Source organism: Chionomys nivalis, chromosome 7 (assembly GCF_950005125.1).
Source record: "Chionomys nivalis chromosome 7, mChiNiv1.1, whole genome shotgun sequence".
Classification (NCBI taxonomy): Eukaryota; Metazoa; Chordata; class Mammalia; order Rodentia; family Cricetidae; genus Chionomys; species Chionomys nivalis.
The window spans coordinates 71,118,057-71,133,078 of record NC_080092.1 but is presented as its reverse complement, the minus strand read 5'-3'; the positions used below and the strand labels follow the sequence as shown (position 1 = coordinate 71,133,078).

Genomic DNA, 15,022 nt, shown 5'->3' with positions numbered 1-15,022 from the left:
AGGTCATACACAGAAAAGGGAAGGTTAGAGCCTACATCGATACCCGACACAACTCCAGACTTGGCAGCAGACTGTAGTCCATTGCATTATGATGGCTATATCAGTCTAATCAAATATCATGAATGCATTATTTTCAAATAGCAGTGGACATATAAATGTGAATTCCTAAAAGTAGATTTTTGACAGTTTAGGCTCTTGTTAGTTTGTTGTATTAAGGCCATTGTCTTAACAAATGACAAAAACTGAATGAAAATATCAGACTGGATTATGTGATGAAACTGTTATGTTTTGCTTACACTAAGTTAGGATATAAATGGTAATTAACACTGTGTTTATCAGTAAACTCCTTTTAACTTCTAAAGACCCATCTTATATCAGATATGTACTGATAATTGTGATAACATTGTGTAAGGTGCCATGACACATGCTATTTAAGATAGATAAAATTTGCTTTGTATAGCTTCTCAGAGAGCCAAGTACACAAATAATTAAAATTTTGAAAGTGCATTACGAGGTAAGGCCAGAATAGTAACAGAACTTAGAACATTTAGGGAGGTGTATAATAAAGTTGGCATTTGAATTCGTTTTAAAAGATAGGTTGAATTTAGGAATCTCAGAGGTGACCGGCGAGTTTAAAATGAAGTTGGGTATAATGCTGTATGCCGTACGTAGCACTTAGGAGATTGAAGCAAGTTCATAACCAGCCTGGGCTACATAGTGAGACCCTGTCTCACCACCCAGCTGTAACCAATAGAAGTATTAGAATGAAACAGAAAAAAAAAAAAAAAGATAAAATGTGGTTGTTAGCTTAAGGTAGTCTTCAAAATTATAATTATATACTTAAAGGTTATATGTTCGATCTTAAAGGGCCTAATCTAATATATAATTTTATATGTTAATCAGTAGCAACAATCCATGAAACAGAATATTGTGCCATAATCAGAGCAACTTTTTAGAAATAGTAACTGTGTGTGTTGGTTCTATGGGAAAGGAAAATTGGGGTTAAGTTGTAGGGAGGGAATGATAGAGAAAATTGAAATATAAGATAATAAGAATTAAAGTACAGCAACTGTGTCAGGTTTGGGTGTGAAAGAGTGACAGATATATGATATGAACACCAAAAAAGTTTGTCATCAGTGGAACTTTCTGACCATTTATATGTGAGAACCAGGGGAGAGGAATGAGCTAACAATAACTCATTTTTTTCATTAGTATGTTTGTGAATGATGAGACCTCAATAGATATAGGGAAATAAGAAACTCTTATTCAGGAGATTAAATTAGATAGATGGGTGGGTGGGTGGGTGGGTGGATGGATGGATGGATGGATGGATGGATGGATGAGTACATGGATGGGTTGGTACATGGATGGGTTCATGGATGGATGGATGGATGGATGGATGGATGGATGGATGGATGGATGGAGCATGCAAGTTAAAGGTTCTGACAGATACAAAGAAAGCTATTTGAAATATCTGCAGAGCAGGAGAGGAACTTAAAATGTTTTGAAGAGTCATAATTGGAGCTTGAGAGTGATTTTGGCCACTTAGTTTATGGGTGAAAGGGAACCATCTCACTCCTCTCCTAGTATAGATGTAGGAATAAGAATCTATTACTCATAATATGAAATTCCAGAAAGCATGTGAGGCAGTGGCTAGCACTACAGCAGAGAGCGTTTCAAAACAACTTGGGTCTGGAGATTATGCAGTAGTTCAGAGCACTGGCTGCTCTTGCAGAAAACCTGAGTTGAGATCTCAGCACCAACATGGGCTATCTGTAACTCCAGTTCCAGGGGATCCAGTGCCTTCCTCTGGCCCCCATAGCCACAACACACATTGCTGCATATACACAGAAACAAACACTTACATAAAACAAAAATATACATCTTTAAAATTTAAAATATAAATGCATATCTTTTAATCATATAAATTATAAGGAACAACAGTAAAGGTGAAGCTTAAGAGAGAAATCTCCCTATACATTAATTTTCTTTTACCTAATCAAACAACTCGAAAGTAGAACCTGAATTTTGTCATGAAGCAAAAGTTTAAGGGTAGTGAAACAGGACTTTCTGTTCTCAAGATTAGCACCTGATGCATAACTTCTGTATTTTAATGTTGACAGCTTCTTCCCTGTGATTCTCTAGAAGCAGATGAAGTGGGAAAACTTAAGCAAGAGAGAGATGCTGCTCGGGAGGAACTGCACTTGCTTAAGGTAACTATGTCCTCGACTTCCTTACATTTCCTTGTAAAAAGACGGCATCCTATATTGGATCCTGAAGTATTGCTGCTCATTGTGTTTAATCACAGTATGTTCGTTTCAAACAGGACCAAGTCATTTGTTTAATTGTCTTTAGAGAGCAGAGCCATCCTTCAGTTCCCCTCTCACTTTTCTCACTTTGTGATAGTGCATAAGATCCGATGTGCACAGCAGGTTTTCCTCTCATGTCTGACCCGGTTCCTCTTCTTCCTTCTCTTCTCTCACATTGATGGCAACAGCAGGTATAGCCGAGGAGCCAGCTAAGCAAACTGTGACAATTTTGAATCCTCTGATGTTTGTCGGAAATACATTTTTTTTTCCAGGTGCAGGGCCATGTCTGTGGGACGATGTGTTTTGCTAATGCAATTTGAAACTGTTTCAGGAGAGAACACATCACATATGCTCCAAACGCACAATAACACTGTGATTTGCTCTCTATAGTAGCGTGCTGTTCTTAATGGAATATTGGGTTTAAGTTAAATTCTGATTTTCACAGGAAGTCATTATATATTCTAAGAGAAGCAATATAATTACACTATCATCACTTTACCATAATAATATGTATTTTAAAATTATTCTGTTAGGTGAAGTTCTCTAGTTATTTACTTTAGTTTCATTTGGTATAAATTCTTGTTCAAAAGAGAAATACCCTTTTCTTTCTACTGTTGTTTTATAATGCAGTCTTTAGAGGAAACCAGCATTAAAATTTTTAGCATGTCCTCTCAGAGAGTTTCTGAAGACAGCCCAGCCAAATCACATTTTTAAAAATAAGCATATATGTGTAGGGGTCAGAGACACGTGGGAACTTCTGTGCCTTTCTCTAGCTTTAACTATAACCCTAAAACAGCTGCCCAAAGTGAATTCTTTAAACAGTTATAAAGAAACATATATGTGTTAGATCATGCATAGATTAGGTCTTATAGAGCCTCTTTATTACTGCTCGGCTTCTGTTTCTCCCGTACTTTGAGATGAGTCATGGCAGCTTCTAACACAGCTCTCCCGTGTCTTCCATGGTAGGGATCCCATACACCAGCAGCTTCTCCTACAGGGCTTTTAGCCAGTTCTCTGTTAATGGATATTTAGGTTATCTTCAGTTCTCCATTATCAAAATTCACTCCAGGGACTGGAGAGACGGCTCAGCTGTTATGAGAACTTTCTCCTAGTCCAGAGGACCCGAGTTATGTTCCCAGTATCCACATCAGCTGGCTTGCAGCTTCTATAACTCCAGCTCCAGGGGATCCAGCACCATCTTCTGGTCTCCAAGGCCACCCACATATATTTGACATACACACAGTAGATACTGTAAACTAAGACTTTGCTTTGGTTTCCTGACCATCAAGACCTGAATAATCACACAAAAGCTATATTAATTTCTACACTATTTAGACTATTAGTTCAGGCTTCTTATTAACTAACTCTTACATCTTAAATGAACCCATTTCTATTATTTTATATTTTTACCATGAGGTTTGTGGTTTGTTACCTCTTGCTTCTTGGACGGCTACATGATGTCTCTCTGACTCTGCCTTCTTTCTTCCTCTATCTCTGCTTGGATTTTCCATCTTGCTATGTTCTGCCCTGCAATAGGCCAAAGCAGCTTCTTTATTAACCAATGGTAATAAAAACATATTCACAGCATACATAGGGGAATCCCACATCATCTCCTGTTTCCTGTCTAAATAAAAAGGAAGGTTTTAACTTTAACATACTAAAATTGCATATAACAAAACAGTTATCAACCAAGAATTGCAATTACAATATTTAGTCTATTTGTCTGGCAAAATTAAAGAAAAAATTCTATCATCTATTTTATCTTTGTGAGCATAAGGTTTCATATCTAATCTATCTTTTATTATAACTAAGGAAAACTGTAACTGTCTTCAACTACCTTAAAGACCCCAGAAGGATATAATATTACCTAGGTAAACAGAAAGTGCATTGTATGCAACTTCCCAAATTCTAGAATTGATAGAGACATCTCGCTGCCTGTACAGTCACCCAAAGTTCTTTGGTAACATTGGGGCATCTGTCTTTAACCTACAAGCCCATAATATGTGGCAGACATTTCAGTGTAGCAGGAAATTTGAAAGCCTGTTTTGCCTGTATTGGCAGTTTGTTAGTCATTTTCTTCTGTATCCTTCAGAATGTCTGGTAGTTTCTCTGGTGGAGCAGGAACCCTGAAGAACTGTCTCACCTTCTCTTGGCAAGTTCAGCAGTTGTTTTTCAGTGGTTTCTGCATGTCTGATCCATCAAGCCATCCAGGCAAGAGCAGTTTTTTGCCCAGTGGCTAGGCTTGTCACATCGAAGGCAAATTCCATAATGAGTTTCTCCATCCCCATCAACCTCTTGAAGTAATTGTTGCTTCCAGAAGCAGACCTGACTCACAGTTTTAAAAGTCTAAGTTCTTTAAGTATTTTACATGCCATTTTCTGTAGGTCTTTGAAGTGTTGAAGTTTATCTAACTGAAATATATCTCTGTATATCTAGAAAACCTAACTAACATAATTCAATTTTGATTATTTTAGATGACTATTAATCTGCATTTCTTAACTATACATTACATTTTTAAATGAGCTGCACAAATACTACCTTAAACAAGAGCAGAAATACATATGTCCAGTGTAACAAAATCAACCTTAAATTTGTATCAGTAGACGAGGATCCACACCAATGTAAAGTATTCACCTCTATATCATATCCCCCTTATTTTTTTTAGAAATTGTCTGTGACTATTAATCATTTATAACCAACCCTTTTCAGAAGAAAATAAATGTTTTAAATTCATTTTTTGAATTTGGGTGAAATAGTTTTAGGGTTCATGGAGCTCTTTCAGGAGGTTTTGTTCTATCAAACTATATTAGCCTGGAAGGAATCCACAGGTTCCCATCCTCTATGGAAACAAAAACAGAACCCCTTTTCCAAAGCAACATATCCTTAGACTCAAATTTTAAGGTGAAGATATCTTTGTTATCTTAGCAGCCCCCACAATCAAACAATCAAATGTCTCCCTGTAGTTAGCTCATTAATAGTTAAAACTTCAAAGAAAACATGATAATTTACGTAATCTAGACTCTGTATATTTTCCACCTTTACGTGGCTTTTTTTTAATACTACTTTTACTGTCTCTTTAAAGTCTTTGTTTTGTTTTTTTAAAGCTGTATTTCTATAACTGTCTATACCCACTTTTTTCTTAAGCCTACATACATTTTCAAACACGTTGTGACCCATCTAGAGGTTTATTCTGTCTGAATCTGTCTTTATTGCTCATCTGTAATTCTTTTCTGATCACTGCTTTAAACTGTTAAGCTGGTATGGCTAGGACCAGAATGGCCACTTTGCCTGTTGAGTCTACCCAGCTCGGCTTTCTAAAATGGCAGAGGCCCATTTACTGCCTCCTCTGGGAGCTATGTTTATTGCCCCACCTCAGGGAAACAGTTGGCTGATGCTACCACCAAGTAACATGCAGCACGCTGCCCACAAATCCCATTCAAATGCTTGTTGGCAGGACCTCCCAAAAGTAACATGCAGCATGCTGCCCACAAATCCCATTCAAAAGCTCCTTGGCAGGACCTCCCAAAAGAGCCGGAGACATTGATGTGACCACCATGAACCTGGAAGCTGTCTCTTAAAGGAGCTATGCAGTTTTTGCTGCTAACACTAAGGCAGGAAGCCTTCTCTTATAGGAGCTGCCAGTAAACAGAGCCTATCTGAAAATATGCAGCTATCAAGAACCTCCAATTGACTCCCATTTCTGTGCGTCTAGAACCCGCCCCTTTAAAAAAAAAAAAAAAACTTTCTTAGGCTTTGTGTGAATGTACCTTGCCAAACATTGGGCGCCACTAATATCTTTGTAGATGTGTGGGTGGGCAGTTGTGAAAGTCACAGTAGACCTGTGAAAATGGAATTGCAATATTAAAGAATACCAATGTCAACCATTCTGTGTATTTCTCCCAATTTTCTTTCATAAGGCTTTTGTAATTCTACTTTTTCCAAATATAAATGAGCTTCTCACAACTATGGTTATGTTTTATAACTCTAAAAGCACCACCTTTTAACAAGTTTGTGTATCTCAATGGAAATATAGAATTCATTTTTTAAATTATTAGTTTCTTCTTGCTCCCTTAGAACAGCCTTGTGGTGTTGGTCACACTGGTAAGACAGCATTGTCTCTGTGATTCATCGATAAACAAACAAAACCCACAGGTGTCACAGGTTTCAAAGGGTCTTGGATATTTTTCATTTCTCTAAATTTTATTACCATTAGATTTAATGACATATTTTGAGTTTTATTTTAATGTCAATATTAATTGCTAGAATTTTAATTTAAAACTGTGCAAGTCACACTCATGTAACATTTGAACAAGGGCCCATGAGGAGCTGTTCAATCAAGATCACCTTTAAAGTTCATGAACTGTAATTGAACATATTTTAGTGTTGTAAAACCTGAAGTCCCAGAATAAAAAAGACTCTGCTCTCAATTTCCTCTACATTACGTCTTTTTTTCTGAGACCCAGTCTTTTCTAAAGTTTCATAAGGTCTGGAGGGATGTCTCAGTTTTTAAGAATGCCTGTTGTTTATACAGAGAATCTGGGTTATATTCCTGACACCCACATCATGATTCAAAACCATCCATAACTCCAGTTCCAGGTGATCCAGTGCCCTCTTTTGACCTCTCTGGGCACCAAACACACATCTAGTACACAGATATATATCCAGGCCAAACACTCATATGAATAAAATAAAATGAATAAATTTATTTTAAACTTAAAGATTATATAAATAGTATATCAAACAATAAATATTTTGCTTGAGATAATGTTTGTATTTTCAGTTATTATAGCTGTTGTGCTACAGGTATCTACATGCACACATACACCGTGACACACACACACACATACACACACGCGGACATGGACACGGACACACAGAGCTGCAGATCTTGTTAAGTGAGGATCATAGAGTAGAAATGGCCTGCTACTACCCATCATCGTCCTTTGACAGCTTTAGCCTCTGTTTCTCACTTGAGATGCAGTTATCTCAGAGTACATACTTGATTTAATTTTAGGTTCAAAAATGACAATACTTACCATTATGTCATATTCAACTATATATTTCATATTGCAGCTATAATAGTAATATCCTTTTTGTGAGTTAATTGTTCGAAAATGGGCTAAAATTACATTGGGAAACCCAGTCTTTCTTTGGTATGATTAGAGCTTTTTTACGTCCAATTCAGAATAATAAGGCCCTTTGTCTGGTAGCTCTTTGGTAATAATAGCTGTCAACCAAAATTTAGTTCCTTTTTACCAGTTTCAATACTGACTGATTTCTTTTGGATCTCAGATTTTGATATCATATAACATTAAGGTAATAACGTTTTTTACTACAATTATAGTTAGATGACTACTAGTGAATATTATCTGAAACCAGAAAAATAACCAAGAACTGCATTAGGAGATTTTATCAATTTGATGTTTAGGGAATAAACTTTGAAACAGAGGACTAGAAATTGTACTTTGTGTCAAAATGACATGCTATTAATTCAGTGGTTTTTAAACACAGGAGCAATTACTTGAATCAGAGAAACATAGGCAACAGCTAACAGAAGAGCTACAGAATGTGAAACAGGTAAGTCCTTGTGGGAGTAGGGTGTGAGTGGGCATGGTGGGTACATGGAGGGGGTACATGAGCCTACCCAAGCTTTTAAAACAACAGTGCTTCATCATATCTTAGGATTTGCTGCTGAAAACACCCAGAACTCTTAAAAATGAGCATTTGGAATTTATACCCACTAGAGTCCTGCTCTGTTACTCAAACAAGATTTTACAACTCTGCCATGGCTTCCATGGACCATAACGACCAGTCTTGTTGCTTTTCTGTTCTCTTTTCCTTTTGTTTTTGTTTTCTCTTTCTTTTGTTATTTGTACTTCAAGATTTTAGTAAAGACAAACCCAACAAGCCCTCCTCTCCCAAACTGCACCAGAGAGCATTGTTACAGTTAGTTGTTGATAATAAATGATTAAGAATTTGCTTTCACTTTCTGTAGTCTTCACCAAATTGGAAGTAGATTAGAAGAAGACAAATAGCAATATGAAAAAGTAGAAGCACAAACACTGGATACACTCTGAGCAAGAATTCAGGGTTAATAGAACCCTGTTAGAGATCAGGGGTGGTTGCTTGATTCAAAATCCCCCTCACGCTGCCTTCATAGAAAGCATTAACTTGGCCAAGAAAACAAACCTACCCACACTGATTCATATCCTTAATATGACACTAACAGAAACCAGAATAAGCCTCCAAAAGTACATCAAAGTAAGTCCTAAGGATGGCCTGCCACTGAACCAAGGCTGACTACACCAGAGAAGGCGTTAAGGACTCTGAAAGGAATAGGGAGAAACAAGAATTGATGAAATAGAGGTGAAATCAGCCCCAGAAAGAAAAGGTGTCATAATTAATGTCCAAATCCTGAACATCGGTCAGGTCTTAATGGCTCTTAGCGCCAGGATTCAGAAGAGTATGCACACAGAAGGAACAGCCACTGAGAGCCATTGCTTCTGGGGAAGAATCAGGTGAATTAGAGTTAACAGAATATCTTGGACCAGTCAGTGATTAGGAAAGTGTTGGCAGAGACTGCTTGTTCATTTCCCAGCTGCCCAAACCCAAGATAATCACAGACTATATTAATTGCAATATTCTTTGGCCAATCACTTAAGAATGTTGCTAGATAGTGCTTATATCTTAAATTAACCCATTTCCATTCTTTTACATTTTACCACAAAGCTCGTGGTTTACCAGTACGGGTACCAGCGCATGGGTGTCTTTCCCCTCTAGCAGCTACATGGCATCTCCCTGACTCCGCCTACTCTCTTCTCTATCTGCTTGGAATTCCGCTTTGCCCTATTCTGCACTGCAATAGGTCCAATGCAGTTTCTTTATTAATCAATGGTATTCACAGCATACAGAGGGGAATCCCACATCAAGAAAGAAAACCCACAAACAAAAGGAAGGGTCTTACAGAAAGAGAAGACATGCCAATCCGCCCACTTCCACCCTGAGACCATCAGTTATATAACCCATAATGCACCTACACAGAAGAGGGTGCTCTCGACCTAAGACCTTTCTATAAAATTATTTCTAAAGCAGAAAAAAAAATTCTGAATCCTTACTAAACTGCAAAAGTTCATGTGACTTAAAGCTTCCGTCCTGGTGAAATGCACACAGCAATTGCATAACAAAGTGGTAGACATTTATATTCAGGTGCACTGGGAACATGACAGTAAATTGTATGATTTCTTGAAGAAATCAGTCAGAACAAGAAAAGGCTAAAATTGACAATTCTTCAGCCAAACTTTCCAGAATTAGAATTGTAGCATTGAATGAACAGCCACTCAGAGGGCCCAGAACCTCCCACCCTCACCATGTGTACATTCCAGAAAGGTGACAGATTTCAGGACAGAGAGGTAAGTTTAGTTACGCCTGGAGCAACGTCACGAAGTAAGAAAGTGCTAGAGTTGACAAAGCCATACCATGAGGAGCTGCCTGACAAGGGCTTCTGTGCCCACATCTGGAAGAACCAGGGCATAAGGCACTAATCATGGTCGTGAATGATGATAACTCCCAAGTCCATACCATGTATAATTAGATTAGCTAATGGATGGGCAGAGAGGAACACTCTGGCTCATGGTGATTGTGGCGTGCTGACTGGAAACAGCAGCACCACTGCTAGATTTGGAAAGAAGCATTTTGAATGTTTCAGTAAGGATTGAATTAGGGGCAAATTAAGATGCTAAATTTAGGAGGAAATTTTAATGAACAAGATATCTACATAGTTATGTGGTATAAAAGTAACTCTCCAAACCACTGCTAATTATAAGGGAGAAATAGCAATTATGCAGTGGAGAATTGAGAAAACAGTTTGATGCTAAAAGTTGTCCTCACCAAACAAGAAGTCATTTTCACTCCAAATGTGATATCCCGAAAAGGACACAGTGTCACCTGTGTGCTATTCTGACTGAGCACATCGCCTAGGTCTAAACTTGGGGCACACCTGGGAAGGTGCGTGTATGTGTGTCGTATTCTTCAGAACCGTCCCTCCCAACCTGATAAAAAAGCTGCACATTAAGAGGAGTTAAGAGACAGGAAATCTAAATAAATAGCTGCTCCTAGGTGGGATCCTATACTGGGGTGGGGGAATAAGAAGGACATTACTGGGTGCTGTGACAGTCTGGACTGCAGAAGGTCGATCAGACTGATAAAAGCACTGAAGAGAACCCGGAACTCCTAAGTGGACTAGAGTTACCTATCTTCATTAGGAATTCTGTTGTGCTTAAGGATAAAGGGCTATGATATATATAATTTACTACACATGGTTAAAAAACTGTATGCATGCATATATGTTACATACACATACATACACATGCTGAATATTGGAGACTGAAACATCCAATATTCTTACAACAGCTTTTATATATCCATGCTTTATAAGAATACCTTGTATCTCATTCATGAACATATTGACCAAAGACTAAACCTAGTATGTTTGGTACATCTGGGTGGAGAATATAGGAACATTCTTATTATTCTTTCTTTTTCTTTAAATTTTATTTATTTATTTTATGTATGTGAGTGTTGGCTTGCATGTACATATTGTGCCACATGTACGCCTGTTTTCCGAGGTCAGAAGAAGCTGTGGATTCCATAGATCTGAATTATGGATGGTTGTGAGGCACCATGTGGGTGATAGAAACCAAACCTGGGTCCTCTGCAAGAACAGCAAATGTTCTTAACCACTGAGCCATCTCTCCAGCCCCTCCTAATGCTATTCCTTATACTTATGAAAAAAACTTAAGACCTCTGTAGTTCAGGCATGTTTTCAGCCTTCCTCTGTAGCCTGATCTGGCCTCAAACTAATGACAATTCTTCTGCCTCAGCATCCAAAATACTAGAATTGCAATTCAACTTTTTTTGTTTTAGATTTTAATTAAAGTATGTGAGGGGGTGCACATCTGCATGCCTGTGTGCACATGCATGTATGGTGCCTGAGTGCATATGGAGGTCGTCAGGCCTGGCCATGGACATCTTTACCCTCTGGGCCACTTAACTGACCCCTCTTTTAAGCTTTTTTTCTTTTGTGTTTTCAGTACCTGTATCTTCAGTATGCTTTAGATTTCAGTGTTTCTTTGTGTTCTGAAAGTGGGATTTATGAATCTTCCTATTTAAGTTTTATGTGTAAAGTAAGTTGAGGGATGTTGTCACTATGTTTAATTAAAGCTTTCTGCTTTTCTAAATTCTTGGGGTATATTAGTTGTTAAATACCAAGTATTTTTGATGTAATCATTACATTAAGACTGACAAATCCAAGAAAGAAAAGAAGGGAGAAAGGAAAGAAAGAACCAACAGTTGTACTGTCTTTTCCAGCAATGCCTACCCTTTCCACATGAGGCCTTCCTGTATTTATTTTTCTGAAATGATTATTTTTCCATTATACAAAAAATTCAGATGTTTATCAACAAGTCATCTGTATCAAAACGGGAATGAGATAGAGATGAAAGTGTGCCAAGTCAAGATTCCTACTCTCCTGTGATGATGGTGAATGTTCAGAAGTGTAAGTGTGGGAGATAAAAAGCCCACTGAATGAGTGTCAATTTTAGACCCCCACCCTTTCTCCATGTTAGCTGTTGACCTCCATCAGGCTACTTTGCCTTCCTAGACCTGCATTTGATAATAGGATTCTTCCCAAGAATTTCATCAGAATTGAGTGAGTGTAAATCTACACAGTTCTCTGTGTATCACCTACAGTAAGCACTCAGTGCTAACATGACTTTAGAAAGAACAGAAGTATTAAAAGATGAATGCAATTTGTTTTAGCCTTATAATTTAGAGGAAAAATAAAATTCTAGCTGAGGGATTAGAGAACTTCTCATAGATGGGGTAGGGTATAAACTGGGCTTATAAGAGTGTGAACATTGTTTCCCGGCAGGGAGAAGCATGTCTGTAGGGCCAGAGACCATTTTGTATATTTAATTTTCACTGTGTTTATATCTTTGTGTCTGATTACGTGATAATGACGTCATCCTGTAACTGATCCCAAGAGCTTCTGACTTGACGTGTGTTCATTTTTGTCAGCTGATCCTTGGCAAACAGCAGTGAAGTATTCTTCTAGCATCAACACCATAATCAGTCAATAGAAGCATGGAGATACAGAGAGCAGGAAGTGACGTTTAAGTTGAAATTTTGAGTCCAAATCACGCAGGCAGTTGAATATTTACCTACAAGTTCAACCATCACCTGCCCCGAATGGTGTTTAACAAATGAGAAAAAGGGGCATTTCACTCCAACCGTAATCTGATTACATTCTTTTTCACTTGCATCCGACTTGTTGACCCTACAGAATTTGGGGTCAGCTGAATTTCTTTTAACTGAATGTTTATAATTACAGTATTTACCACTCTTTACCACTGCCCTCTCTGGTCCACGCTCATCTTCCTGATATTGTCAGCTTCCTTCCTGATATTGCTCTACCCCTGAATAATCTAGATTGAACACTTAACTATAAATATCCCTTTAAAAACTTAACAGAAGGGTCTAGAGAAATGGCTCCGTGGTTAAAAGTACTGACTGATATTCTAGACAGTTCAGGTTTAATTCCCAGCACCCAGATGTCAGCTAATAACTGTCTGTAACTCCGAGGCCTGACATCCTCACACAGATATACATGCAGGAGAAACACCAATGCACATAAAGTAAAAATAAGTAAATTATTTTTTTAAAAATCAGAAAACTCTGTAGGATTTATTGTCATATCTAGTAAAAGCTCAAAATCCAACGAATAGGTGTCAAAGCTGACTAGTGGCCCAGCATGATCTGCCATCTTGCCCCCAGTCTTCTACACTACCTGCCCCAACTGATTTCCATCATGTTCTCCCCTCTACTCCACTGTGTTTCTCCATCCCGTCTATTCCACTTTCTCCAGCTCCTAGGTCTTCCTGTACCGTCACCTACATGTGGGTGGGAGGATTTTGAGTAGTGCTAACCTAGTCCGCTCACCTTTTACAATGTACTTGTTAGGTTTTCCTTCTTCGTGTTGTCTCCTGAGTAGAGAGTTTTTCTTGGGGACAGCTACTCTGATTTCAGCACAGCTGCCACAGACTAGGTATTTGGATGTTTGGGAAAGTGAGGAAGGGAAGAAGGAAAAATGAAAGATGAATTTGACATCAGATTAGGAAGTACCTGAAGAATTAATAAAAGATTATTCTTTTGCAATAATCTTTTATTTACTTAACTAAATTTTATTAACTAATTATTTTTAAATAATTAATTGAAAGTTCTCTGAATTTTTACATTAATAACACCGTTCAATAGAAATATAGAAGCCAGTTACAGACAGTTAAATTTTGTACTAGCAGAAAGAAACAATAAAATTAAATAAATGAAATCTATTCCATTTAAAATATTTTGGCATGCAACAATATTAAAATTTTATTAATGAGATATTTTATATTTTTGCACTGTATTTTTATAATAGTATTACTTTTGCACTTTTAAAACATCTTTTTTTTTTATTGAAAAAAAATTTTCCTCCTCCTCCCCGCCTCCCATTTCCCGCCCCCTCCTCCCGTCCCTCTCCTCCTCCCCCCACTCCTCTTCTCCTCCCTCTCCAGCCCTAAGAGCAGTCAGGGTTCCCTGCCCTGTGGAAAGTCCAAGGTCCTCCCCACTCCATCCAAAAACATCTTTATTATATTAAATTTTTATTGGAAATACTGAATCTGTGTTTTAATATAATAAAATTTATGTGAAAACAGATTCATATGCTCAAATTTTTCTACACATACTTTAAAAGTCTCTTAGAATTAAATCCCAGAGTTTCTTAATATTTGTGTCCATGTTCACAAAACTAAGTTTTTTTAGAATAATTTATCTTTTCATAACTACATCTGCTTAACTATTCAGTCATTCTTTTCAACTCAGTAATATAGCTTCATTTTCCAGGGAAATTACACATACTGGTCATAGCTCAAAACAGTATCAGCTACAAAACATACTTTGATCATTTTTGCTTTGCAGCCAATTGGTATAATGTTTATCAATAACTACGTTTTACCTGTTAATACATATAAGGAAAATATAAACTAGTTATGATTGTATCGTTACAAATTTCATTGGCAGTTCCCTACTGTTCTACATTCAGAAGTCAGATGTCCCATTTGTCAGTTTCATGTGAATTAGTTCATTCGTATGCAGTGTGATATTGATGAGAACATGGAACTCACACGGCCTTTTTGTTGTTGTTGTTGATTGCTAGATGATGAACTAAAACTGTGCCCATCGCAGCTTTGTACGCTGAGCATCAGAAAGCTAAGCGCTGGCTTTTGGGTTTCCTACCATATGTATCTATCTTATGGTGTCATAAAACAATAAACTCTTGTTTTGAAAACATCAATAAATTCAATGTCTTGCTCTAACAAAGCTAGGATACCATCTGGTGTAATAAAAACTTTTTTCTCTTTATCTAGCAGAATTTTTTCTTTAAAATATCTATTCTAAACATTTCAAGGTTTTTTGGGATAAAAATTAACATTTCATCAAAATTTAGAAGTTCTTTGAAATTCATGTTCATATATTTCTCCTGTTACCATGGAAAAGTAGTTGATTTACACATTTTAAATCTATTGATCGCTGGTATTGTTAGAAAGTTTCTGGGGTATGTGGGAATTTGCGACTTAATTAAAGAACTTTATATATTCAAAGTACTTTTTCTGTCTTTA

The 15,022-nt window shown here is 37.3% G+C and overlaps 1 protein-coding gene across 3 annotated transcripts in view; it reads left to right on the top strand.

The window, feature by feature from the left end:
• Nucleotides 1-15,022, top strand: part of Stxbp4 (syntaxin binding protein 4) — a 161,366-nt gene that overhangs the window by 55,641 nt on the left and 90,703 nt on the right. For all 3 annotated transcript variants that reach the window (XM_057775538.1, XM_057775539.1, XM_057775540.1), the window contains 2 exons: nt 2,124-2,213; nt 7,821-7,886. In XM_057775538.1, the coding sequence (XP_057631521.1) occupies nt 2,124-2,213; nt 7,821-7,886 (156 nt within the window). The remainder of the gene's footprint in view (nt 1-2,123; nt 2,214-7,820; nt 7,887-15,022) is intronic.